Source organism: Triturus cristatus, chromosome 2_1 (genome assembly GCF_964204655.1).
Source record: "Triturus cristatus chromosome 2_1, aTriCri1.1, whole genome shotgun sequence".
In the NCBI taxonomy this organism is placed as follows: Eukaryota; Metazoa; Chordata; class Amphibia; order Caudata; family Salamandridae; genus Triturus; species Triturus cristatus.
In genome coordinates this window covers 1,074,545,546-1,074,570,653 of record NC_140581.1, presented here as the reverse complement: position 1 = coordinate 1,074,570,653, position 25,108 = coordinate 1,074,545,546, and the positions used below count along the sequence as shown (strand labels likewise).

Here is a 25,108-nt window from a genome sequence, read left to right as displayed (position 1 = left end):
CCTACTTTCATAAAAGTGGTATTTTCAAACCCAGAATGTAAAAATCACCTTCACTAAAAGATGCATCTTAACATACTGAGTTCAGGCATATCAAACTGTGTTTTCCTATCTTGTTCCCATGGGCAGTTATGATTATAAAAAGTACTCCCAGTCTGTCCTATGAGAGAGATAGCCTTTCAATAGTGAAAAACTTAATTGGCAGTATTTCACTATCAGGACATGCCACACACATCAGGGCATGTCCTACCTTTCACATACACTGCACCTTGCCCACGGGGGTACCTTGGGTCTACCTTAGGGTTGACTAACATGTAAGACAAGGGAAGGTTAGGGCCTGGCAGGTGGATGCGCTTGCCAGGTTCACATGGCAGTACCAAACTGCGCACAGACACTGCAGTGGCAGGGCTGAGTTACATTTACCGGCTGCTTATGAGGGTGGCGCAATCAGTGCTGCAGGCCCTCTAGCAGCATTTGATTTACAGGCCCTGGGCACCCCTAGTGCACTGTACTAGGGACTGACTAGTAAATCAAATATGCCATAATTGAATCACCAATACATAACAACAATTTACAGGGAGCACTTGCACTTTGGCACTGAACAGCAGTGGCAAGGTGCTCAAAGCATCTAGACCATCAAAAACGAAGTCCAACACACAGCAACTTAACAGGAGGTAAAGGCAATAACGGCCGCACTGCGCCAATTCCAGGAACCGTACCATACTTGTGCATCTGCATTACTAAACACAGCCAATAATCGTCGTATGTGGTGGTAATTGTTGGCCGCAGCTTTTATTACTTATTACATAGTCACACTTGTACAACTCCCCCGGACATCCCCTTGGAGGCCGGGGTCATAAATCGTTGTCACACATTATTACAAATGCGATGTCGCGCATTGTCAGCTGGACATCATAAATCATGGGCCATAAATCATTATCCATCATAAATCATTCTGTTGGCCATTCCTTTGTTGCCATAAATCACTCTGCCTGATCACCATAAATCAGCAGCCATAAATCATGGGTCATAAATCATCGGTAGGCCATAAGTCATTCTGTCACAAGCCATCAGAATTTCGTGGTCATAAATCATTCTGCATGAGCATCATAAATCATCAGCCATAAATCATGGGTCATACATAATTGGTATGTCATAAATCATTCTGTCACAATCTGTCCTCATTCCGCTGTCATAAATCATTCTGCATGAGCATCATAAATCATCAGCCATAAATCATCGGCTGGCCATAAATCACTGGTTTGTCTTTTTGCTCATTTGCAACTCCTAGGGCCGTAAATCACCCTGACAGCTCGTAGATTGTTCTTTGTTGTTTACCACGCCCCTTTGCGTGTGGGGGTAGCCTTTTCCCTGGAGTTAGGCCCCAACTCGCTACCTTGTTAATCTCTTTTGTGCCCCACCTTCTGGCGGGGGCTGGGCTGCGAGCGCTGTCTCCGTTTGCTACCCCGATTTTGTCAGGCGCACTCACCCTGCCGTGCGGCATCCCAAAGTGAGTGGCCCTCCTTCTCCACACCGCCCTGTCGGTGTGCTCCCATACAGAACCAATACACTCGTTGTTTCCGCCGTTAGATTTGCACTCTCTGTGCGCTTTCGTTGCGCGGGGGCAGTTTCCACCGGGAGTTCGGCCTCAACTCGCTACCTTGTTCAGACTGTTTTGTGCCCTGCCGACTGGCGGGGCTGGGCTGCGAGCGCCGTCTCCGTTACCTGCCCCCGTTTTTTGGCCAACTCACCCTGCCGTGCGGCATCCCAAAGTGAGTGGCCCTAATCACACACACCGTCCGTCGGTGTGTCTCCATATCCAACCCTTGTAGCCGTAGTTCCTTTGGTTTTCGTCAGCACTGCGACGCTGCTGCTCCCTAGGTGTGGGTGGGTGGGATTCGAAAATCGTTGGCGCCGCTCCCCCAGCTCCCATGATATGCAGGTGGGCTGCTACAGGGGGAGCGTCGCCTTATATCTCCCCTTCCTCTTCTCCTATTGTTCTTGGAAGGGGGGGCGGGGGCCTCAGGGCGTTTCGCCCTGCGGCGCTTCCCTCTGGCGTGAACCAGTTCGTTCCTTGTCGGGCTCTGGCTGCCAATATGGCGCCGGCCCTTGAGCCCCCTTCGGGGGCGGCCTCTGCTAAAATACAGGGGAAACCCGCTCCAATGATGCCAGGTCTAACACAGACAATCATACGATTTGTAGCAGTTTCTACCTGGTCGTCCTGTCTTGTAGAAGACCCGTTCCAAATAGCCTGCAGGTTAGAAACAACGACAATTCTTTATGCGTAGCCACTTTTCAATTGTAGATATGTTTCTTTGTACTGTACCTAATGATTTGGTGATTGGGGTCATACTGTTTTGACCATTGCATTCTCTATGTGTGCACTTTACTTCACCATACAACACTTTATCACCTTCTCTGCATGGTCACCAGGAGCACTGCCATCTCTCCAATAAAATTATGTTTCTTTAAATATCTTTTGCCAACTAAAAATGAGTATCTTATACTGCTGAAATTGATGCTTGTTTCACTCTAGTGGTGGAAGGATTTTTCTCAGTCCTCAAAATTCTGAAAGTTTCTCTAGCAAATCTGAAGGAACTATTGTTTTCATTTTCTCCGAGCAAAATCCCTGGTTCCTAGGATTATATGGGTTGTCCCTTGGCATATTGTTCATCAATAGAGGCTGAGAATATCAAATCCGAAATATCGACGGGTCACAGTATTGTGACCACAATATCGAGGGACAAAATACTGAAAGGTAAGTTTGTATATATTTTTTATACTTAACTCCAGATATGCATACCTTGCTAATATATATGTACATGTGGAGTTAAGAACACGAAATCTCATCCTCCTTCTGTGCACTTACCTGTACAATAATTTGTCTCTCACTATTGTGGTCCAAAATTGTGACACGTACATTTCGGATTCAAAATTTCCTACTGCAATCCACTAGAGGGGAATCTGTAAAGCTTAACTAATAATCTCTAGGAAGTCCGTTCCCTTTCATTGTTTATGCACTATTTTTGGAAATCCTAGTATAGTGATAAACAAGTACATTTAAAAATCAGATGCTATTCATAATTCTGTGAATTAATTTAGCCTCTGGCAATGTATTGCTCTATATATTCAGAGATACTCTTCTGCAGAAGTGTGTACAACAGTCTAATAAAACAGTAATGAGAACAAAACGAAAAAGATCTTCATTGGAAGAGTGCAACTATATCGTCTCCCACATAATGCACCTTTTATTATCCATTATTATTGCAGAAAAAAGGTGCGGCAAATATTGATGTGGTTGTTCAACAAATTTAAATGCCATATCCTCATGTTACAACTATCTCGACGTGCGTTCCATGATTTGATAGGTACATGTATGGTTGGGTGTATCAGGATGTGTCCCATTAAAGTATTTTCTTTGTTAACTTAGGAAGAATCTTTAAGAAAGGGCAGTCCTCCAGCTCCGGGAAGCCCTGCCTCCCGTCCTCCAACAAGACACCCTTCACAACGCTGGAGCAGATCCCCCAGGAACCACCCTGATGACTCCAAGGACCTGGACTATGAATTTAATGTGAGTAGTGAATGCAGACAAACAGGGAGTGTTCAGAAACTGGAAGCTTCGCTGTATGGTAACTATTTCAGTCCTTGGGGAGGAACTGATATTTTGTCCGAATTAAAAAGGAAAAACAAGCATTGGCATAGCCAATAGGTCTCGCTTTTGGGATCTTATAAGTGTTTAGCCATGCAACAGTTGCATAATTAAATACTTATAAGGTCCCAAAAGCGAGACCTATTGGCTATGCCAATGCTTGTTTATTGTTTTCATGAGAAAAGTATAGAGTCGCAGTCTAGTGTTTTAAGAAAGTCATGATGTATTTTGAGGCATTTAGTGACGCAATTCTGAACAGAGATTGTGGGGAGTGGGACACTAAGGGAATTCAGTTGAGCTCTATAATGTAGATATGAAGGTCTTATTTTCATGAATAAATTGGAATTCAACTAAGACGTTTGTAGAAGCATTGGTGTTCCTCCCAATAAAATGTTTGCAAATAGAAGCAGCTGAGCAGTCTCCATTTTAAGAGATACATATATATCTATATATCGAGTGAGAGCGAGGGATATTCACAAAAATAAAGATTTTCAGAGGGTGAATACTGGTCTTGTAATAAACCTCCTAATACATGGATAGATATACATAATTGTTTTACCACTGGCAAGATGCTAATTTCAGTATAAATGAAGCGAGCATGGAGGTCGGACCTCACTTTTCCAGAAACCTATGCACTGCCCTTGCTATCACTTTTCCCAGGGCTCTCGCCAGCGTTGGAAAGTGGCATGCAAACTTAGTGACGCGCAGCAGCACCCTGCAGTCTATAGGGCGCAGGGGGACACAAATCTTTGGGGAGGGGGGCGAGGGGGGAATTCTGCCCAAGGCCAATGCAGACCTGTGAGATATATGAGTCTCGAGGGGGGCCTCATCACATTCTTTAGGCCATCATTTTGCCTCAAGCAGATAACAAATGGGTGCGGGTGAACACAGCAGCATGGCAACACTGGGTATGAAAACAGAAGAGGGGTGCGTGCGCTGAAAGGGGCCAGCAGGCAGAGCACTCCAAACTAAAGTAAACAGGCCTGTGGCTGGCTTTGAACTTTGCCGCGATGCTGGTACTTCTCGTGTGAGAAGGCTTAATCCACCTGGAAGCAGCATCCTGCCCAAGGCGTGTCGAACAACAGACTCGGATGCCTGCCCCGTGTGTACACACGGTAGCCCCTTAAGGGTGGTCACGCTCTGCTGCTGGCCACACCACAAATAGGACTTACAGAAGACGGTCAAGCAGCCAGTGTGTGTGTGAGAGACAGCAGGCCTCTTGTGCGCACTCGTGACCGAGAACACCGCCTAAAGGCGTCTCTCAAAGCTGCAAACAGTACACACTGCAGGGAGTCACATAAAATGGAGTCACAAAACAGTACACGCTGCAGGGAGTCGCATAAAACGGAGTGGCAAAACAGTACACGCGGCAGGAGTCACAAACAAGCATTGGCATAGACAATAGGTCTCGCCTTTGGGACCTTATAAGTGTTTAGCCATGCAACAGTTGCATAATTAAATACTTATAAGGACCCAAAAGCGAGACCTATTGGCTATGCAAAGCGGCCATGCGGCCGCGAAACCGAAAGTAATCGTGGTAAAGCGGGGCGCGTGCGCCCGCACACATGCACTGTAGCTTTAGGCTGGCCTGGTAGCACTTTTTGGAGCCCTCTCAATAAGTCTCGCCAGACCAGCGCATGCGCTGGGTCAGGCGAAACCTAAAAGTCCCCTAAAACAGTGACACTATATAAAGGTGTAATATATCATAAATATTTTTGTGCATGAAGGCTGCAACTGATATAAAACTGCTAGTTTTAGGTTCTTTCTATTTCATAGGGTTGGCTTTGACAGGTAAATTTGAAAAAGTAAGATATATATGTGGTGCCGTGATCCATAGTCCACATAAGTTTTAATAAAGAGTTTATCTTTTGTCCTGTGACTTTGAAGTAATCAAGGCATTTTTTCAAAATGTAAATATCAAGGTATGTTTATATTGCATAATGTACAACTAAGACATGATTTGATTTTGTCAGATAAACCCTTACCAAGTGGGAGACAAATGGCAGCCAGGGGTTCCTGGACCGTTATCATGGTGATTGAATGTATTTGCCTCTGATATCCTGGGGCTGTTTTAATAGGGTCTTAAAACACAAGACTGTCAGGAACTAGAAACCCAGGCACTCACAAAATAACTCCCAGCAGGAAGGACGGCTAACACTAGGAAGCTATTAGTAAGAGTGACCCAAAGAGGTTATGTATGTATGTGATACAGTGTGAACCTAGCCAGAAAGCACTGTTGCCCTGTACTGGGTCAAAGACAAGCATAAAGTCAACAAACGGTATGAGATGTAGATGTATTTTGGTCTGTTAATGTATTGTGATGTAGTTTTCTTTAAATAGGTGTGTGTTCAACTCTTCCCTAAATTGGAGCAGTGTTGAAGCAACCCTGATAGATACAAGTATATTGTTCCAAATCCTGGGTGAATAGATTGTTTTTTATTGTATACACTTCTTAGTCTATAGTGGGAGGGTGTCCTAGCTGTGGGTGCATCGAGAACCATCAGAGATGGTGACCATGTCTGCAGCATAATCAAGGCTGCTGGTCGTGAAGGCTTTGTAAATGATGCAGCTGGTTTTGAAGATGGTGCGGGCCGGCAAGAGAAGCCAATGGAGTTTCATCGGATGGGGTGACGTGCTTATGTTTCTTCAGTCTCTGGATGAGATGTACTGTGGTGTATAAGTTTCCTTTAAGTGGTGCTAGTGTGGAGTCTGAGAGGCAATGTAGCAGGGCTTTACCAACATCCAAATGTGAGCGTGTGAGGGCTTGAAGAGCACTTCCGAAGTCACTTCCTAAGAGAATTGTTTTTCCTTTCTTTCACGAAAGAGCTGATACCAGGCTGTCCTTGTTTCTTTGGCAGTGTAATATTGAGGGTGAGATTGTTGTTCAGTGAACGTTGGGGTTTGAAACAGTCAAAGTTCATGTCATTGAACCATGTTTGTACTGTTTCTTGTTTGTTGTTGATTGCAAATAATAGGAATTCTGTCTTGAATGGGATGAGCTTAATGCCGGCGCAGGAAACCCCGGTCTGGATAATGTGTCACCAGTGGCGGCCTCCACATACAAAAAGTGGTGCGGCAGGGAGGAGGAGGTGCACGGGGGAGCTCTGGAGTGGGTACGGGGGAAGAGGGGACGAGGGACTTTAATACTAATAGAAATGTTTAAAAAAAGTTAAACTTACCTACTACCAGCCACCTCCCGTGTCGCACCTCGGTGCTGGGTCTTCCGTGTCCCAGCAGAGACTGGGACTACGTCAGAGACTCCCAGTCCAATGCTCCACTGCGGAGCAGGATTGGCCTGAGCGGGCTGAAAAGATGCTCTGCTCAGGTCAGGGAGTCTGTGGGGTTTCTCTCCGGCTGTTCAATACAGCCGGGTTAGAGAAACCTAAGTGTGCATGTGTGTTTTGGTCGGCCTGAGATGTCCGACCAGACACACACCCGCACTTAGGGGCCGATAAGAATGGCGGAAGGCCCGCCCCCGCCAGCCGTGCGGTGGTGGACCCTCTGCCATCCAACTGACAGTGTCCCCCGCCACATTACGATGGCGGGTATAATCGTTCCGGAAGCGTGGCGGGCGCAATGACCATCTGCCATGCTTCTGCCACAGGCAATCGTTAAGATTGCCTGGCGGAGCGGAAAGGACATTGTAAATGGTGGCGGTGCCTAGCAGGCACCGTCCGCCAGATTACAATGCTGGCTACTGCCATAGAAAGGCTGGCGGTGGTTTGATTTGGTGGCCCGTTGCGGGCCCCCTCTGTGTTTGGGGGGGTGCACTAGGGAATACCCGTGGTACCTGCCGTTCTCCAGTATTGGGGTGTCTTTCATAGATTCACATGCTTGAATATTCCCCGTCGTCGGAGTGGGAGTCCCACGGTAAATAATATAGCAATATATACAGCCATAATATATATATATATATACATATACATAAGTAATCATATAAAAACAGAGATATAAGTAAGTAATAACATCAAGAATGTCCCTATATGAAATTTCCATAGAGATACATGGAAAGAGAAAAAAGACATTCGTAGTCTATCTCTGTCATTATGTTAGTCCAAACTACGGCCAATCAGGCGCCAGCTCCTCTCTAGAACCTTCTCCTCAGAGCTTCTCACCTCAGATTTTCTACCGCACGTCGTGTGACAGGGAGTCTCCCTGAGCTCTGCTCAGTTTTTTGTCAGTCAGAATGTCTTCCAGTAAGAAATCTTTGTTTAGACCGTGTTCTTCATGTGGAAAGCTGCGTCTATATTCTGAGGACCCACACAGTAAGTGTATTTACTGTTTGTACCCAGATCATGAGGTGGCAAAATGTAAATTTTGTAGAACCTTTTCTACAAAGACTTTAAAGGATAGAGAAGGCCGTCTGTTAATATGGCTACAGAGACTGAAGGATAAGGATAACCCAGTTTCTGATGTGGAAAGTCTGTATTCTGGCCGTTCTCAACCAGCCTCTAAGCGCAGTAGTGTGCAGGAGTTACCATCTCCTTTCCTCAAGAAAAAGAAGCTTTCTTTGACTCTGACAGCTACCACTTCTGCTGTATCACCTACTGTTTTGTCGCCTAAGGGACACAGTTCTCAGGCTGAAGAGGCGTCTACTTCACAGTCCTCAGGAAAAAGACTGTCCGCCTCGTCGACGATGCTGCCGACGACGAGATCTGCGATATCAGGCTCGTCGACGGTGACTATGACGACGACATCAGCTGCTTCGTCGTCGACGAGCGTTCTGTCGACGTTATCCTCGTCGACGGGGACCATCAGTAGTACAAGGGCGGTGACTTCAATTTTGCCCATTACATCGTCGACGACGAAGAAGGTAAAGGCACCGTCGACGCTACCCGTGTCGTCGACGAAGACGTCGTCGAACTCGTCGACGCCCACTCCGTCGACAAAGAAGAAAAAGATCCCGTCGACGGGATCGTCGACGGTGGCTTCGTCGACCAAGACCTCGTCGACGACAACTCCGTCGACGGCGGCTCCGTCGACGACGATGACTCCGCCGACGGCGGCTCCGTCGACGACGATTCCGTCGACGGCGGCTCCGTCGACGTCGATTTCCAAGGCACAAGGTTCACCGACGCCTATTCCGTCGACAATCGTTCCATTTTCGACAGCTCCGTCGACGAGGCCTTCTCCGAAGACATCCACAGTGCCTACCATACAGCAGTCGACGGCAGGTTCTTTCATAAGGATAAAGTTGAACAAAGTATCGTCTGCCCAAGGGTCAAGGAGAGAACAGCTACCTCACGCATCTTCAGCGTCGCTTTCATCAGAGGCGCAGTCTCCATCACCTTTATTTGCTACGGATTCTGATCAGGAGTCCGAGGGTCTGCCGGAGTCCTTTGGAACGGCGCAAAGCCCATCCGACTTGATAATTAAATGCCAGGACAGCAGTGAGGATGAAGATCCAGTGTACATGCAGCAGGTGCCTGCGAAACAACCAACGGCGACTCTTCCTTTGTCGCTTATAACTAATCTCCAACGCATGTTGGATGACTATAATCAACGCTTTCCGCTACCTCCACAAGGTTCTGAGGTTCCGTCAACTCCTGTGGTTCCAACTATACCACCGATACCAATAGAGAATCCTTTACCTCTGCTGCCGTCTGCACCACCAAGGCAGGTCCCAGAGAGGTTGTTGCCTCAATATCAGCCTCCGCAGGAAGAAACAGAAGAGGGTGAAACCCCAGATGATAATGGGGATGTGGATAACCATGACGATGATATGGCGGAGTGGGACAATTACCAAGTACAGACACCATCCCCCTCTCAGGTAGTCACAGGGGATTCACCTCCAGTGGACATAGCGAATTTTCATCAACTAATGGAGAGGGCGGCGCAACGTTTTAAACTAACAACTGAGCGCAGAGAGGAAGATTGTTTCCTTTATGATTTCAAAAGTCAGCCGTTTAAACAGACTCATGCTATTCCTATTGTGGAATTTATTTGGGAGGAAGGCAAGAAGTTGATGCAAACACCGAATACCTTGCCGGCACAGGTGCCTCGATTAGAGAAGAAATATAAGGCACCAATAGGAACCCCAGCATGCCTCACAGGACAGGCTAAACCTGAGTCAGTCGTTACGCAGGCAGCGCAACGTAAGGCAAAGAATCCGACGTCCACTGTCACAGCACCACCGGACCGTGACGGACGTCGAATGGATGCCATAGGGCCTAAGTTCTCTTCAATGGCCTCTACTGTGGTAAGAGCAGCTAATGCCTTGGCCATATTGGGTCGCTATGACCGACAGGTGTGGGCTGACATTTCAGATGTGCTGCAAGAGTTACCGGAGCCATCTAAGGTGGAAGCAATGAAGTTGCTTCAAGAAAGAGAAGCAGCATCGACGGAGATAATTGATTGTGCAGTAGACATCGCCTGCACGGGATTCCGTCAGCTTGCCGGAGTGGCTGTTCTGCGCAGGCAAGGATGGTTAAGATCGACATCCTTTCGTCAGGAAGTACAGTCCATGATTCTTAACATGGCTTATGACGGCGAAGCGTTATTTGGAACTCACGTTGATGAGGCACTTCAATCCATAAAGTAGGACACTGAGACAGCTAGATCTTTAGGAAATCTTCAATTTCAAAGGCAGTATTTTCGTGGTGCACGCGGACGCGGCACCTCCTCCAACTTTCGAAGGGGTAATAATCAATACAGACCCTATAATCAAGGATCCAACCGATATTCCAATACCCAGCAACAGCAATCTTCACGACAGCAGGCCTCCAAGTCGTATAGAGGGAAGTCCTCATACAGAGGAAACGCATCTAAGAGACAGTGACTCTTTCCGAACATGCATGGTTGGAGGTCGAATCTCTCTGTTCTTTTCTCAATGGTCCTCCATCACAAGGGACCGTTGGGTTTTGGACATTGTGAAGAAAGGACACGCCTTAGAATTCACCAAATTCCCTCCTTCCACACCACCCTCCGGACCACCACCTGCTCACATAAAAGAACTTTTATATCAAGTTCGACTTCTACAGCAGAAGGGAGCTGTAGAAGTGGTGCCAGTATCGCAAAGGGGAAAGGGTTTTTATTGCCGATTCTTTCTAATCACAAAGAAGAACGGGGAGTGGAGGCCCATCCTCGATTTAAGGGCACTAAACAAATACCTAAAGAGCCAATCCTTTCGTATGATGACGCTAGTAGACATCTTGTGTCTACTCTCGCAGGAAGATTTCATGGCAACTATAGATCTCCAGGATGCCTATTTTCATATTCCGATATTACAAAGGCATCGAAAGTTCCTGCGTTTTCGAGTGGGTCAACACGATTACCAATTCAAGGTGTTACCGTTTGGTCTGCGCTCGGCCCCTCGTGTGTTCACGAAGGTACTAGCTCCAGTGATAGCGTTTCTGCGACTTCAGGGAGTGCAGATTTTTCCATATCTGGACGATTTTCTCCTAAAATCCCAGTCAAGCACTCACCTAGAACAACACATACTTCTGTGCCAGAACGTGTTTCGCTCATTCGGTCTGTCCATAAATGCAGCAAAATCCCAACCTCATCCTGCTCAACAAAGGGATTTTCTGGGAGCAACTCTGGAAACGGTATCAGCAAGAGCGTTTCTTTCCCAAGAGCGTCTGCAAAAGATACTACGGCTGGTGGTGTTGATCAGGTCAAAAGAGTCAGTTTCTGTGAGATTGTTAAAATCGTTTCTGGGGATGGCGTCATCCTCCATTGCCTTAGTTCCTCATTGCAGGCTGAGAACACGTCCTATTCAGGAAGCACTGGATGTTCAGTGGCGTCAAGTCATGGGTTCTTTCCACGACATGGTACGTGTCACAGATCAAATGAGGTCAGCGCTCGCATGGTGGACAAATCCAGCCAACCTCACAGAAGGCATGTCTTTTCTGTCGGTGCCGCCGGACAGGACAATCACGACAGACGCCTCATTAGAGGGATGGGGTGCACATTTGGAAGATTTCTCCGTAAAAGGAAGATGGTCAGCACATCAAAGAACTTGGCACATCAACAGGTTGGAGTTGATGGCAATTTATCTTGCTCTAAAGTCATTTCTGCCCTTGATCCAGGGAGAATCAGTGCTAATACAAACAGACAACACAACCTGTATGCACTATGTAAACAAACAAGACGGAACAAAATCCCCAAGTCTGTGCAGGTTAGCTCAAAGAATTTGGGACTGGTCTCTCAGTCATCAAATCATGATTACAGCAGTACATCTACCAGGAGTAGCCAATATCCTAGCGGATTCCCTAAGCAGGTCCTCCTCGTCGACCCACGAGTGGGAATTACACCAACCCACTCTAGAGAGGATATTCCAAATATGGGTCGTCCGCAACTGGATCTTTTTGCTACGCCGGAGAACCGGAAATGCCGGAATTATGCAAGCTGGCATCCCCACAAGGCTCGCAGGGGAATGCCCTTTTGATAAACTGGTGCAATCTATTTGCGTACGCCTTTCCTCCAATTCCCCTCATACCTCGGGTCCTTTGGAAAATGAAGAGACAACCTTGCCACCTGATTCTAATAGCCCCACGCTGTCCCCGACAACCGTGGTTCTCAGAACTGCTTCTGATGTCCCAATGTCAACCAATCCTCCTGCAACATCGGACAGATCTGCTCACGATGAGCGAAGGGAGAATTTGTCATCCAAATCCCTCCTCACTGAGCTTATCGGCCTGGAACCTGAACACCATGAGTTCGCCCATCTAGACATCCCGCAGGATTGTAGGGATATTTTGGCCCAAGCAAGAGCACCCTCTACAATCAGGACGTACAAGTTCAAATGGAAAAGATTCTGCCACTGGTGTGCTGCTAACGGAGTCCACCCGATACACTCCACGGCGCACCAATTACTACCTTTCTTCTTGCACCTAGCTAATTCTGGTTTGTCTCATGCAACCCTACGGGTTTTCTTGGCAGCAATTTCCCGTTTTCGGCAGGATGGATCAAATTCCCTTTGTTCCTCAAGAATAATCCGCCAATTTTTTAAAGGTTTGTTTCGGAAGTTCCAATTCGGCGCCCTCCTCCGTTGTGGCATCTTAACGTTGTGTTGGCGCAATTGATGAGACCTCCATTCGAGCCCATTCACAAGGCCGACTTAAAGTATCTAACTTGGAAGGTCGCACTACTTCTGGCACTAACGTCTTCACGTCGTGTCAGTGACATTCATGCTTTTACCATCAAACCTCCGTTCCTGCAGTTCAAACCGGATGCTGTAGTGTTACGCACCAATCCATCATTCCTACCCAAGGTGCCTACTGATTTTCATATTAATGAACCAGTAATATTAAAGACCTTCTTTGCCAACCCTCAGAAACCAGCAGAGCAAAGATTGCACTCTTTGGACGTGAAGCGATGCCTAAAATTCTACATCAGTAGGACAAGTTCGTTTCGAAAATCCGATCAACTTTTTATAGCATATGGACGTTGTCATAAAGGACGTCAGGTTACTAAGCCGACCATTGCACGATGGATTTCGGCAGCTATTGCTTTCTGCCACCAAAAGGCAAACAAACCCCTACAGTCTTCAGTGAGAGCGCACTCCACTAGGGCAGTATCATCATCTACTGCCTTATTTGCTGGAGTACCTTTGCAACACATCTGCAGAGCAGCTACGTGGTCGACCAGACACACGTTTACTAAGCACTACTGCTTGGCAACTTTAAGCGAAGAGGACGCTGCAGTAGGACAGGCAGTGCTACGCAATCTTTTTAAATAAGGTGAGCCTCTTCCTCCCGCCTCCATATTGTTTCCATTTATAATTGACATATGATGCATTTATACAATTACAGTTATTCAGTACTGTCATATGCATGAGAAGATTGATTGTCATTATAATTTCAAGGCTCTGTGATCATGGAAACAATGATGATTGTTACTGCTAGCTATTCTATATTCAAGCATGTGAATCTATGAAAGACACCCCAATACTGGAGAAGAACAATTGTTACTTACCTGTAAACAGGTGGTTCTCCAGTATTGGTGTCTTTCATAGATTCACATGCGACCCTCCCTCCTCCCTTCAGAGGCTCTCTTCTCCTCATACACTCTAAGGTCACTTTGGTGCTACGAAAATCTGAGGTGAGAAGCTCTGAGGAGAAGGTTCTAGAGAGGAGCTGGCGCCTGATTGGCCGTAGTTTGGACTAACATAATGACAGAGATAGACTACGAATGTCTTTTTTCTCTTTCCATGTATCTCTATGGAAATTTCATATAGGGACATTCTTGATGTTATTACTTACTTATATCTCTGTTTTTATATGATTACTTATGTATATGTATATATATATATATATTATGGCTGTATATATTGCTATATTATTTACCGTAGGACTCCCACTCCGACGTCGGGGAATATTCAAGCATGTGAATCTATCAAAGACACCAATACTGGAGAACCACCTGTTTACAGGTAAGTAACAATTGTTCTTTTACAGCACTAAGTGGCAGGCACCGTGTGGTGCCTGCCACGTAGTGCAGGGAAATGCAGTGCATGCCATGTTAACATTGCGAACGGTGCTGCAGCCAGCAGTACCGTCTGAAATGTTAAAGGCCTGGGATATGCCCACCATAGTGGCGGGTGCATCGTAATATGTGTGGTGGGACCGCCGCATGACTGGCGGGCGGTCCCAAACACCGCAACGATGGCGGGCGGACTCAGGTCCGCCCCATCGTAATTAGCCCCTTAGAGAGTGCATTTAGCAGTCCTCCTCCCCCTCCCATGCCCCACCCCTCCCTGCACATGCTCGCTGAGCTAGCTGCTTAAAAATAAAACTAATAAAATATAATTTTCTTTTTTTGCTGCTGACTCTGAGCCAGTGGGGCGATGCTCCTCCGCCATTGCGGAAGAGCTGCCCCTGGCGCAGACAGTGTTAGAGGCATTGGATGTCTGAAGAAGAAGAGACTTTCAAGTAGAATTGTACAACATCTGCATATTGGTGAATCCTGATTCCATTATTACAAGAAGAGCACAAAGCAGTTCCACTTCGAAGTTAAAGTTGACAGGGGACAGTATGGAACCATGAGGGCTCCGCAGGTGATAGGGATCTTTCGGAACCAGGAGGTGCCCATATGAACAAACTGTATGGAAAGGTAGGAGTAGAACGAGTGAAGGGCACTGCTGGTGAATCCTATTTAAAGATTCATGGTGCATAAGGCTGAGATGGTGGACTGTGCCAAATGCAGCTAGGAGGTTTAGCAATAGCAGGAGGTAGGGTTCATGGGGAAAATAGAGGGATAAGCCTTCACTCTCATCAACCTTTTGAGAGCAGAAGCAAGAAAACAAAGGTACAGTTCAGGGCCCCAGATTAACTAACTCTGAACTTCTAAAGATACCTTGCTTTCCAGTCAACCCCACAACCTCTAATCTGGGGATTCGATCTAGCTTCAGGAATACCAGCAACAAACATCGTTAGGCTGGCAGGTTACTGCCCTTTTGTACACCTTGCTGACAGTTGAGGTCCAAAATGGATCCCAGTGTGTCCACAATCATCCATCACACAACCATTCTTGATTCATCCTACTTCACACATATAGCACTTATGCATCTGACCATGCTCACTGGGTGTTTTAAGGGACTGGATTGCAAACAGTTAGACAAAGCATTTCACAGGAGACACTCATACGCCGACAGCCCCATACAGGGAACAGGAAAGCTCTGTTATGCAATTATACATTAACAGGTTCCCTCCACTGTCCGTCTAGGTCAATTGGTTTGAGCTGACTGTAGTCACGGTCACTACAGAGGGCAAGCATGGAGTGGCCCTCCTAACTGCAAAGGCTCAGTTGGTATTGCAGTAAATAACTCAGTTTTTCTAAGCATACACGTGTGATTGTCATGTGCACCAAAGCCAAAAGAAAGCGATACATTTGCAAAGCCAGCACGGTGTGTATCACTTTTGAAAGGTTTTAGTTGACATCTTTGCTTTGCCAACCTTGTTGCTGATTCTACAAAGAAAGAGAAAAAACATCCTTGTTTTCTGATACCTAACAGCATTGACAGACATAAAAAAGACAAAATGTTCAGCCTGACAATGATGTCATATTTGCGCAGATTCATCACCAAGTATATGTCATTACAATGCTGCGCCCATTTTTTACCATTCCAAGATGGTGGATGCAAGACATGGAGTGATAAATTAACAAATATTCGTGAAAGTGCATTAAAGAGAAAGAAGCAATGTGGTAGCAAATTGCAGGTATCCGGCCCTCTAAATAAAAAGCAAATAATGAAAATGAAAAGCAGGAAGCTCAGGGATTTAGAGGTTGGGGGACCCTCCGGGGGCAGCAATTTAATGCCGCGAGAAATAGACAGCAACAGCGAACAGGGAGGGGTGAGGGTAGCAATGGAAAACTGTAGTGAGGATTGGAAAAAAAACACAACAGAGAGGCGCAGGGTATACAACGGATGATCTGAGGCAGCAACATGGAGAGCATGATGAGAATGTAAGAGGTACATGGAAAGTGTGAGAATGAGAGTAAGACACTTTCCTCATAGAGCTGCAAAAAAAGTAATTTCCTGAAGGCAAGGATACAAATTATCTCATCAGTAACATCATAAAGGAGTTATGCTGTAGGGGAGGAGCACACACAAGAAGAGAAAGGAATCCTATCAAATAAGGAGTCGGGAAGTGAGATAGACAAGAAAGGCATTGAATCATGAGCAAAGTGCTGACCCAGAGCCTACTCAGTGTATTGTGTTGTACACAATAGGTATTTGACAAAGCTGTAGACAAAGCTGTAGACGAGACGTAAAAATGGCAGGCTTCCAATCTAAACTTATCAGTAGATTTGATGGCAGGAGTGTGGCCCTTACAAAAGCATGGAGCCTGGGACATAATGCCCTCTCTACTCCCCAAACCCTCCCGGTGATGGCCTTGGTAGAATGAAGTTGAGGAGGGTGTTAGAGGCAACCACCACTTGGACTACATGTTGGCTAATGACCTAATTGACTTGAGGCCGGTGAGTCCCATTCTGACTTGTTCTCAGATAACCCGCTTAGAGTTGAAAAAAAATAAAAACAGTGCGACAGAGCTAACACTGAAAGAAGTAATTAAGAACATTCCTTTCTTAAAATGTCCACATGGGCACACCTCAGAGCTGCCAGCCCAGAACAAGGAGGGGTCAGACAAGTTGCAGTAGTGACATGTACTGTTTTCTGGCAGAGGATACCCACCCAAAGGAGTGTTTGGGTAAGAGTCTTCCCAGATCAAGAAACATTGAGAAGGAGGAGATTGTCAGACTGGTCTGTTCCTCTCCTACTCCTGATTCTGGCAGCAGACGTAAAGCAGAGTAGTCTTCACACAAACACTAAGAGATAATTGTGATCCATCCTTGATATATTAAGAGCATTCTCTACAGTGTTTTGGCTTTTCCAAGCATAATAATGGCGCATTCTTGATACCTGCCATAATTGTGTCCCATCATTGTTATATTCAGAGTAATCACAACAGAATCTTGGCTATGCCTGGCACGATGCAGTCATATCCTTGATGCAGTGGGACATTCTTGACAATGCTTTGACAATCCATTTCATAATAGTTGCCAATCTTTGGCATACTGTGAGATTTCTACTCAGCATTTAGTGGTCCGTCGTTGATATACTGGGGGGCATTCTTCACAACATTTTGGCCACCCATGGCTTAAAAGTAGCTAATGTTTCATGAATTAATGGCATTCTTCACAGCAGATTGTCAACATCTGACATTATAGTATCCCAGTCTTGACTTAACATGCGCATACTTGATAGACTTTTAGCTACCACTGGCACAATAAGTGACTAGCCTTTGATGGATTAGGGGCATTCTTGGCAACATTTTGTCTGTCTCTGACAAAATACCATTAATTCCTGATATATTATGGACATTATTGGCAGCACTTTGGTTATCCAAATTTGCTCTTCTGCCCTCTCTGTAATCTCTCTCCCTCTTTTGTTAGCCCATTGTGTTTTGTATCCTCATCTGTCCTTCATTTAAAATTAATATAATTGTGAGATCAGTCTCTTGGTCGTCTCCTCTGCTCCCATATACTTTTACGTGAAGGTGAGCTCTCTAGTGGCTGCCTCTTTATTAATTGTTGCATGCCCTGGTGCCTGGTTTGGGAATACATGGAGTCTGTCGTGCTCTGTGACCTTGAATGGGTCTATTCTATTTTATAAATGATTTCACCAGGCCACTAACATACCTGTGCCGCAATGTAAGATATCCTGTCTCCATCTCACAAAGAGCTCTGGATCAATTGTTAGTGTTAGTTGTGGATTGAAATGAATGGGGGTGTCTACGGGGAGGGAAAGGTAGTAAAGTCCTCTTTAAAGGCATTTCTGTCCCATATAACTAAGAAGATTTTCGTTTTTTTCTGAGATGTAGAAGATTCTGGGCTTGACTCTTATCTGCGGAAGGGGTTATCTCAGAAAGGATATTTCACTCCATATGAAGCAATTTTCTTACTCTTTCTCTCTGTTAGAAATGGGGGTCTCTGGTTGGCAGTGGATGGCCACTGTCCAAGCAGGGACCCTTCTTTCTAAGTCAGAGTGAAGGGCTGCACCCCTTTGACAACCCCTGCTCCACCCTGTGGTAACGTAGCACGAGCAGTTAGGTTAATCTCAGAGGCAGTGTGTTAAGCTTCTATGACCATACACAGTAATAAAGTGAGGAATACTACAAAGGGACACAACACAGGTAGTTATCAAAAATAGTTATCTTTATATGTACACCTAACACAAGACCAATAACAGTAAAAAGCCACAATACTAGAAAAATAGGGTTACTCTTGAAAGGCTGCAAAAATAGTTCAAAGTGTGCAAAGAGAAGTTCGGTTCAAAGCAGTGGTCTCTGCGACCCTTTTACTTACAAAGTACCTGGATTCTGTAGCAAAACAACCAAAATGTCACAAAAGAGCTATAGCGATGATTTTCCTCACGCGAGGCCAGCGGTGTGTAGAATCCTTGTCGCAAGGGAGGTTGATGCGCTGCTCTGCAGAAGCATGTGGGACAAAGCGACAAACTTCTCCACTCTAAGCCGGCGATGCGTTGAAATCCTTGCCGCAAGGGAGGATGATGCGCCGAGCCTGTTGCGTGTGCGACCCTGTTGCGATGAGAAGAAATGGCACTCCGCGAGGGATCGACGATTTGGGTGTGATGCGATAAAAATGGCGGACGCCCGGCATCCGCGCTGCGATGTCATGAAGCAATGAACTCGATGCGATGATCTTTGTTTAGCAAGCACTTGACAGCCCACAACCGTGCGATGCGATGACCTTCGAGTTAGCGAGCTTTTGGCAGCCCGCAAACGTGCGATGCGATGATTTCCAGTAGCGAGCCCTCAGCGACAGCAGCGTGATGATTTTCTGTGTGCTTTCAGCTGCGGCGGCTCGCAAACGGGCGTTATTGGTGATTTTCAGCACTCTCTTCTCTGTAGTAGAACTAGAGGCCCTGGAATTCACAGGAACCTCACCTGCAGATAGAAATCCTTGCTGGGAGGAAACAGGACGCTGGTGGTGGAGTCTGATGTGCCTGAGACTCCAGCAGGAGGCTAGGTCTCTTCTAGCCCTTTGGTGATTGCTTTAGCAGGTTGAAATAAAAGTGCTCTTCAAAGTCCTTTTCCTCTTTTTCCGAGTCCAGTGAAAACTACTGCAGGCCAATCCAAGAAACAGCACACAAGCACAAGGACAGGCACCTCCTGCAGATTCCTTCAGTTACACGGACAGAGGTTCTTCTTGTTGTCCAGGAGCAATACAAATTGTAGGGGTTTCAGCACAGATATTTATACCCCAAAAGTCTTTGTTCTAAAGAGTCACAAGTCACTGAACCCAGCCCGAACCAGTTCTGCTCAGTCCCGGAGCACTTTGTTTGCCAGGCTGCTTCTTTCCTTACAGAGTGCAGGGCAGAGACATCAGATGCACCACAGGAGGTGGAGCCAGCATTGTGGAGGGAAGGCACAGTCCTATTAAGGTCCCAGGTGCAACTCCTCCCACGCATCTAGATGCAGATCTCTCTATTCACCACTGGGACACCTCGCCCTGTCTCCTGGAATTCTCCAGCCCTGTCACTCCAGAAACAGACAGCCAATACACATAACAGCAGAGCACACTGGAGGGCTTAGGCAAGAAAATACCTACTTTCTAAAAGTGGTATTTTCAAACACAGAATATAAAAATAAACTTCACTAAAAGATGTATTTTAATATTCTGAGCTCAGGCATACTAAATTTGTTTTTCTACCATGTTCTTTGGGTCAGTTAGGACTATAGAATGTAATAGTCAAACTGCCAATTCTGGCCTATGGAGAACAGATAGCCTTACAGTAGTGAAAAACGAAATTGGGTGTAATTCACTACCAGGACATGCTACACACATCAGGGCATGTCCTACCTTATACATTCAATGCACCCTACCATAGGTGTGACTCACATGATGCCAAGGGAAGGTTCAGGGGCTGGGAAGTGTGGGCACTTCACGGCCAAGATGGCAGTTCTGGACTGCACACAGACACTGCAGTGGCAGGTCTGAGGTACACTTTACAAGCTGCTTCTGTGTATGGCGCAAACCAGCACTGCAGGCCCACCAGCAGCATTTGGGTTACCAGCCCTGGGCATACACAGGCCACGCTACTAGGGACTAACAGGTAAACCAAAGAAGCCAATCATGGATATACCAATTCACATGTCATATTTACACAGGGAGAGCAAATGCACTTTAGCACTGATCAGCAGTGGTAAAGTGCCCAGAGTCATAAAGCCAACAAAAACAGGTTAGAACAAATCCAGGAGGAAGGCAAAAAGCTTAGGGATGACCCTGCAAAAAGGGCCATTTCCAACTCTCTCTCTCTCTCTCTCTCTCTTTTTGTGCATGAATTACTAATATAAATTTGTTTTGTATTTTTATTTTAAATGTAGATCAAATGAAAAAAGCTACAATGCTATTAACTTAATTTTGAATGAAATATGTAATTCATGTAAAAACATTAAATTAAATCACAAGTATTTTTTAAAGTGTTGGTATAAAAAAATCCCACTTAAAGTAACATGTTTGTATTTGTTTATCATGTATTAAATATTACAGACATTTATGTAAAGAACACATTTAAATAAATTAATTATTTTTTAAAATTTCCATTTATTTTTTTACATGTAAAACGTTATTCAGAAATGTAATAATAAAATAATAATTATCCATTTATATATAACATTTTAAAATTAAATAATATATATACATATATATATATTTTTTTAAATGTAAAAAAGAAAATCTTCTACCATTATTTACTATGGAATATATTTTAAGTCCTTGCCTCCATTATTGTCTATATCTGCATGTTGCAGTCCCAGTGGTTGGCATGTGTGGTGCTGGACTCCAGGTCTGAGCTGGAGTACATTCAATACAGTGAGTCTTTTTGGCTGTAGTAAATTTAGAAATGCAGTCTGTGTATAGCAGATAACTTAGTCTTTTGTGGGTGGGTGTCCATCTCTCCATAAGACCCTTTCCCTTAGCCTTTTCTAACACCCTCCTTACTCTTTCATAAACTCTCCTTACATTTAGTACTAAGGGGCATATTACAAGGAAGTGGCGGAGCGTATTTAGAAGAACAGGTGCAGTCTTGCATTTCCCCCTGCGTTGGCGCTAATTTAGCTGCCTAGGGCCAACGCAGGCACCCTTGCACCATAGTGCAAGAGTGACTGTGTTGAGGGGAATGACTGTTCATGTGCAGGAAGGTGTCCTTTCTTGCACATAAACAATCTGAAATGGCGTTTTCAAACTTCTATGTGTGCTGCCTAATGCAGCACACATAGAAGTTGCAAAAAGTCATTTTTTTCAATGATTGTTTATGTGCTGGCCTGCACATAAACAATGAATGGCGTTTTGCTGTTTCTATGAGTCCTGCACAACTCATTACATACGAAAGCAGCAAAAACAAGGAGAAATTAACCCATTTACCGCGGCGCAAAATCCACAGCGGTGCTGCGGTTTTAAAGAATAGGCGGGGCCGCGCCGGCCAACGGACATTCGCAGCACTTGCCAGGTAGTGCTCGCGATGGTCGTTGGCCGACAGAAGCAACGAACAGGTTAAACATTTCTTCTTGTTGCGCCAGGGTAAGACCAGGTTTTCCACTGTCTTAATTTTGGCGTTGCCCCATATTGTAAATATAGGGCAGCGTCAAAATCAATTGGTGGTGTGGTGGAACACCCACCACAACACCCATTGCCCGCCCCTTTCACACAAAGTATAGTGTGAAAGGGTGCCTTATTGACAAGGCAGCGTTAAGGCTTAATGCCGCCTTTAGAATAAGGTGAAGCCCCAATCGTCACAACAACGTCGAGAAAGGTGACATTGTGGTGGCGATAGGGGCTTGTAAATATGCCCCTATGTTTTTCCTGTTTGTCATCCACATCCCGTGGTCCCTTCCACTACTAAGTAGTAAATATACATTTGTGAGGCTCGCCCCATAAAAAAGATAAGAGAGTTGAAAGTGGAGATCTACACCCATAGGTTTTGAATTGCATTTTGCAGTAAATTGTATTACTGTAGTACTACTTTGTGTAATACAAAATGCAGTTTCTGAATCAGGCCCGTCATCTTGACCGTGCGTGCACCTCACTAAACCACCTGATTTAGTTTAACTCAAGAAATACTGGCCCATCTCCCTGCTCCCCTTTCCCGCCAAAGGCCTTGAAAAGGCCATCGACCGCCAACTTATGAAATACCTGGAGAACAACGACCTTCTGGATTCACCCCAATCTGTAATCCGCATGAACCACAGCACCAAAACTGCCCTAATTGCAGCCACCAATGACATCAGAACCCTCCTAGACCGGGGAGAAACTGCCACCCTGATCCTCCTCAACCTCTAGCCAGCCTTCGACACCTTGTCCCACCAGACCCTGATCAAGGTGACTTCATCAGATCAGAATCCAAGAGGACAACTATAAAGGGATCTTTCTCACCAGAAGAACCCAGAGAGTCCTCCTTCCACCCTTCACCTCAGAACCCAAGAACATCATCTGCAGCATCCCTCAAGGTTCATCCCTCAGCCCTAATCAGTTCAACACCAACATGACCCCGCTGGCCAACATCGTCAGAAACCATGCACTGAACATCATCTATGCAAACGACACTCAGCTCATCCTCTCTCTATCCGAAGACCCTTGCACCGCAAGGGCTAGGTTCCACTTGTACATAACCAGCGTCTCCGTGGAATGCAAAACAAGTGCCTCAAACTCAACACAGACAAAACAGAAGTAGTGATCTTCTGGAACAACACCTCCTTGTGGAATAGCACCTGGTGTCCTGCTGAACTGGGAACCTCACCCACTCCTACAGACCACACCTGGAACCTCAGCATCATTCCGGACAGCAAACTCACCATGAAAAATGAGATTAACACAGTCTCCTCCACCTGCTTTCCCACTCAACTCATACACCGAAAGATCTTCAAATGGCTCCCAGTCACCACCAGATGCACCATCAGTCACATCCTCATCACTAGTCGCTTGGACTACAGCAACACACTCTATGTAGGAATTACAACACACCTCTTGAAAAGACTGCAGACCATACAGAACTCAGCATCCAGGTCATGCCCCACCTCCCCAAACGGACCCACATCATGCCACACCTGAAGATACTCCACTGCTCCCCATCCACAAGAGATGCCACTTAAACATGCTGCCCCACACCTACAAAGCCCTGCACAATCAAAGACCAGCTTACATCAACCACCGCCTAAGCTTCCACCAACCCTCCAGACACCAGTGCTCCACATCGCTCTCCCTAGCTCACACCCCTCACATCCAAAGGACTGTCCTTTTCCTACATCACCGCAAATTCCTTGAACAGCCCCCTCCACCTCCAGACCTCACCCTCTCGTCAGGAATTCAGAGGGAGACTCAAGACCTGGCTGTTCAACTGTTTCCTCCCATTTAGCTTGGCTCTCAGTGCAGGGATACTCTCGTGGGTGAATAGCAGCGCTTTATAAATCCTCTTTAATTGATTGATAAGGCAGGTAAAACTTTGTCAAATCTCTTTGTGAGTACCTTGTTGAGGGTCTATTGGATTTACATTCTGCAAGGTCCTTTCCTAGTTTGGGTACTTGCATGATCTCGGCTTCTCTCATGGCGAGGATGACCCCCGTTTTTTCGGAGATATAATTAAATAGGTTGGCTAAGCGGTTAATTAGGCGATTAACACATTACTTGTAAAAAGCAGCAGTGACTCTGTATGGGCCAAGGGCTTAGTTAGGGCACAATTCTTTATTGTAAGCAGTATTTCCTCTACTTTTATAGACTTATCTAGCACCTCTCTCCATTGAGGTGAGAGTGAGGCTGTCAACCCTCCCCCCCCCCTCCCGCTCCAAATATCACAATAACTCTTCCTTATTTGATAGCCTCGTCAATGTACGGTTGCTTATAGAAGGAAAGAGAAACCGGTCCCTCTTCTCCCTTTCATCCACTATTGGGCTTCAATTTGGGGCTTTTAATTGGACAATGAAAGCTCTAGATCTCTATGCTCGAACCCACAGTGCTAGACGTTTATCAGCTTTTTTGCCTTTTACATAAAGTACATAAAATAGTTGTTTTAGACATAGTAAAGTATGCTCTGCTCTGTTTATCTAACGGGATTGTAACTGGCCCCAAGACATTGCAAGATTCCTTGCCAGTTTCCTGGTAGGTATGGCTATGTTTTTCTTCTCAGCCTTGTCTGGTCCCTTTAGTAGCTTCTCTCCACACTCTAGATGCGAGGGCTATGGCAGTCCCCCCTAAATGTTGCTTTAAATGCATCCCTTTTGTTATTGAGAGAAGTCTCCAGCGGGTCATTTTTCTCAAACTAGTTTTGAATCCCCTTACTTATTTTCACCACATTGTTTGGATCTCTAAGCATGCCTATGTGGAGCCATTCAACTCCTTGAATGGTTTGGCCTGCAACCCCCCTTTCTGGGTTGAGGGGGGCTGATATGGACCCTACAACCATCTGGGCTCTCCGTAATCTTACAACAATTTAGTGTCAAGAATGTGCACACATTCTATTTAAACTGTAACTCCAAGAAGTAAACCAAGGCGTGCTGTCTTGGTGCATCCTCTGTCTCATGAACACAGTAATAATTACTTGAGCTTGCTGATAACATCAACCTGCATATCAGTCCCAATGCACACTGAAATTAGCATTGGCCTGTAGGCTTAATCCTTCTTTCACAATTTTATCAGCCTTTGATTACAGAATATACTTTTCTCATGTTTTTTTCAAAGAAACATATTTTCATGAAAAGTTCATCATTATCTTCTGTGTACTATATATAAAAAATTGCTCAATTCCATTATAAGGTGCAGTCGGGAATATTGCGATTATCTGAATCTCGGCATGTCAAGATCAGATAGTTGCAAAATGCGCATTAAATTGTGAAAGAGTGATTAAGCTTACGGGTAAATGGAAATTTCAGTGCGCTCCCTGTAACCTTCCCAGTAGTCTCTTGGAAGCAAAAAGTTAATCAATACTTGTACGTGTCCTGTAAA

General features: G+C 45.5%; 1 protein-coding gene across 1 annotated transcript in view; it reads left to right on the top strand.

Moving 5' to 3' along the window:
- Nucleotides 1-25,108, top strand: part of LOC146866377 (uncharacterized) — a 185,526-nt gene that overhangs the window by 87,938 nt on the left and 72,480 nt on the right. Inside the window, exon 6 of the mRNA XM_085640851.1 lies at nucleotides 3,428-3,568. Within this exon, the coding sequence (XP_085496977.1) occupies nucleotides 3,428-3,568 (141 nt within the window). The remainder of the gene's footprint in view (nucleotides 1-3,427; nucleotides 3,569-25,108) is intronic.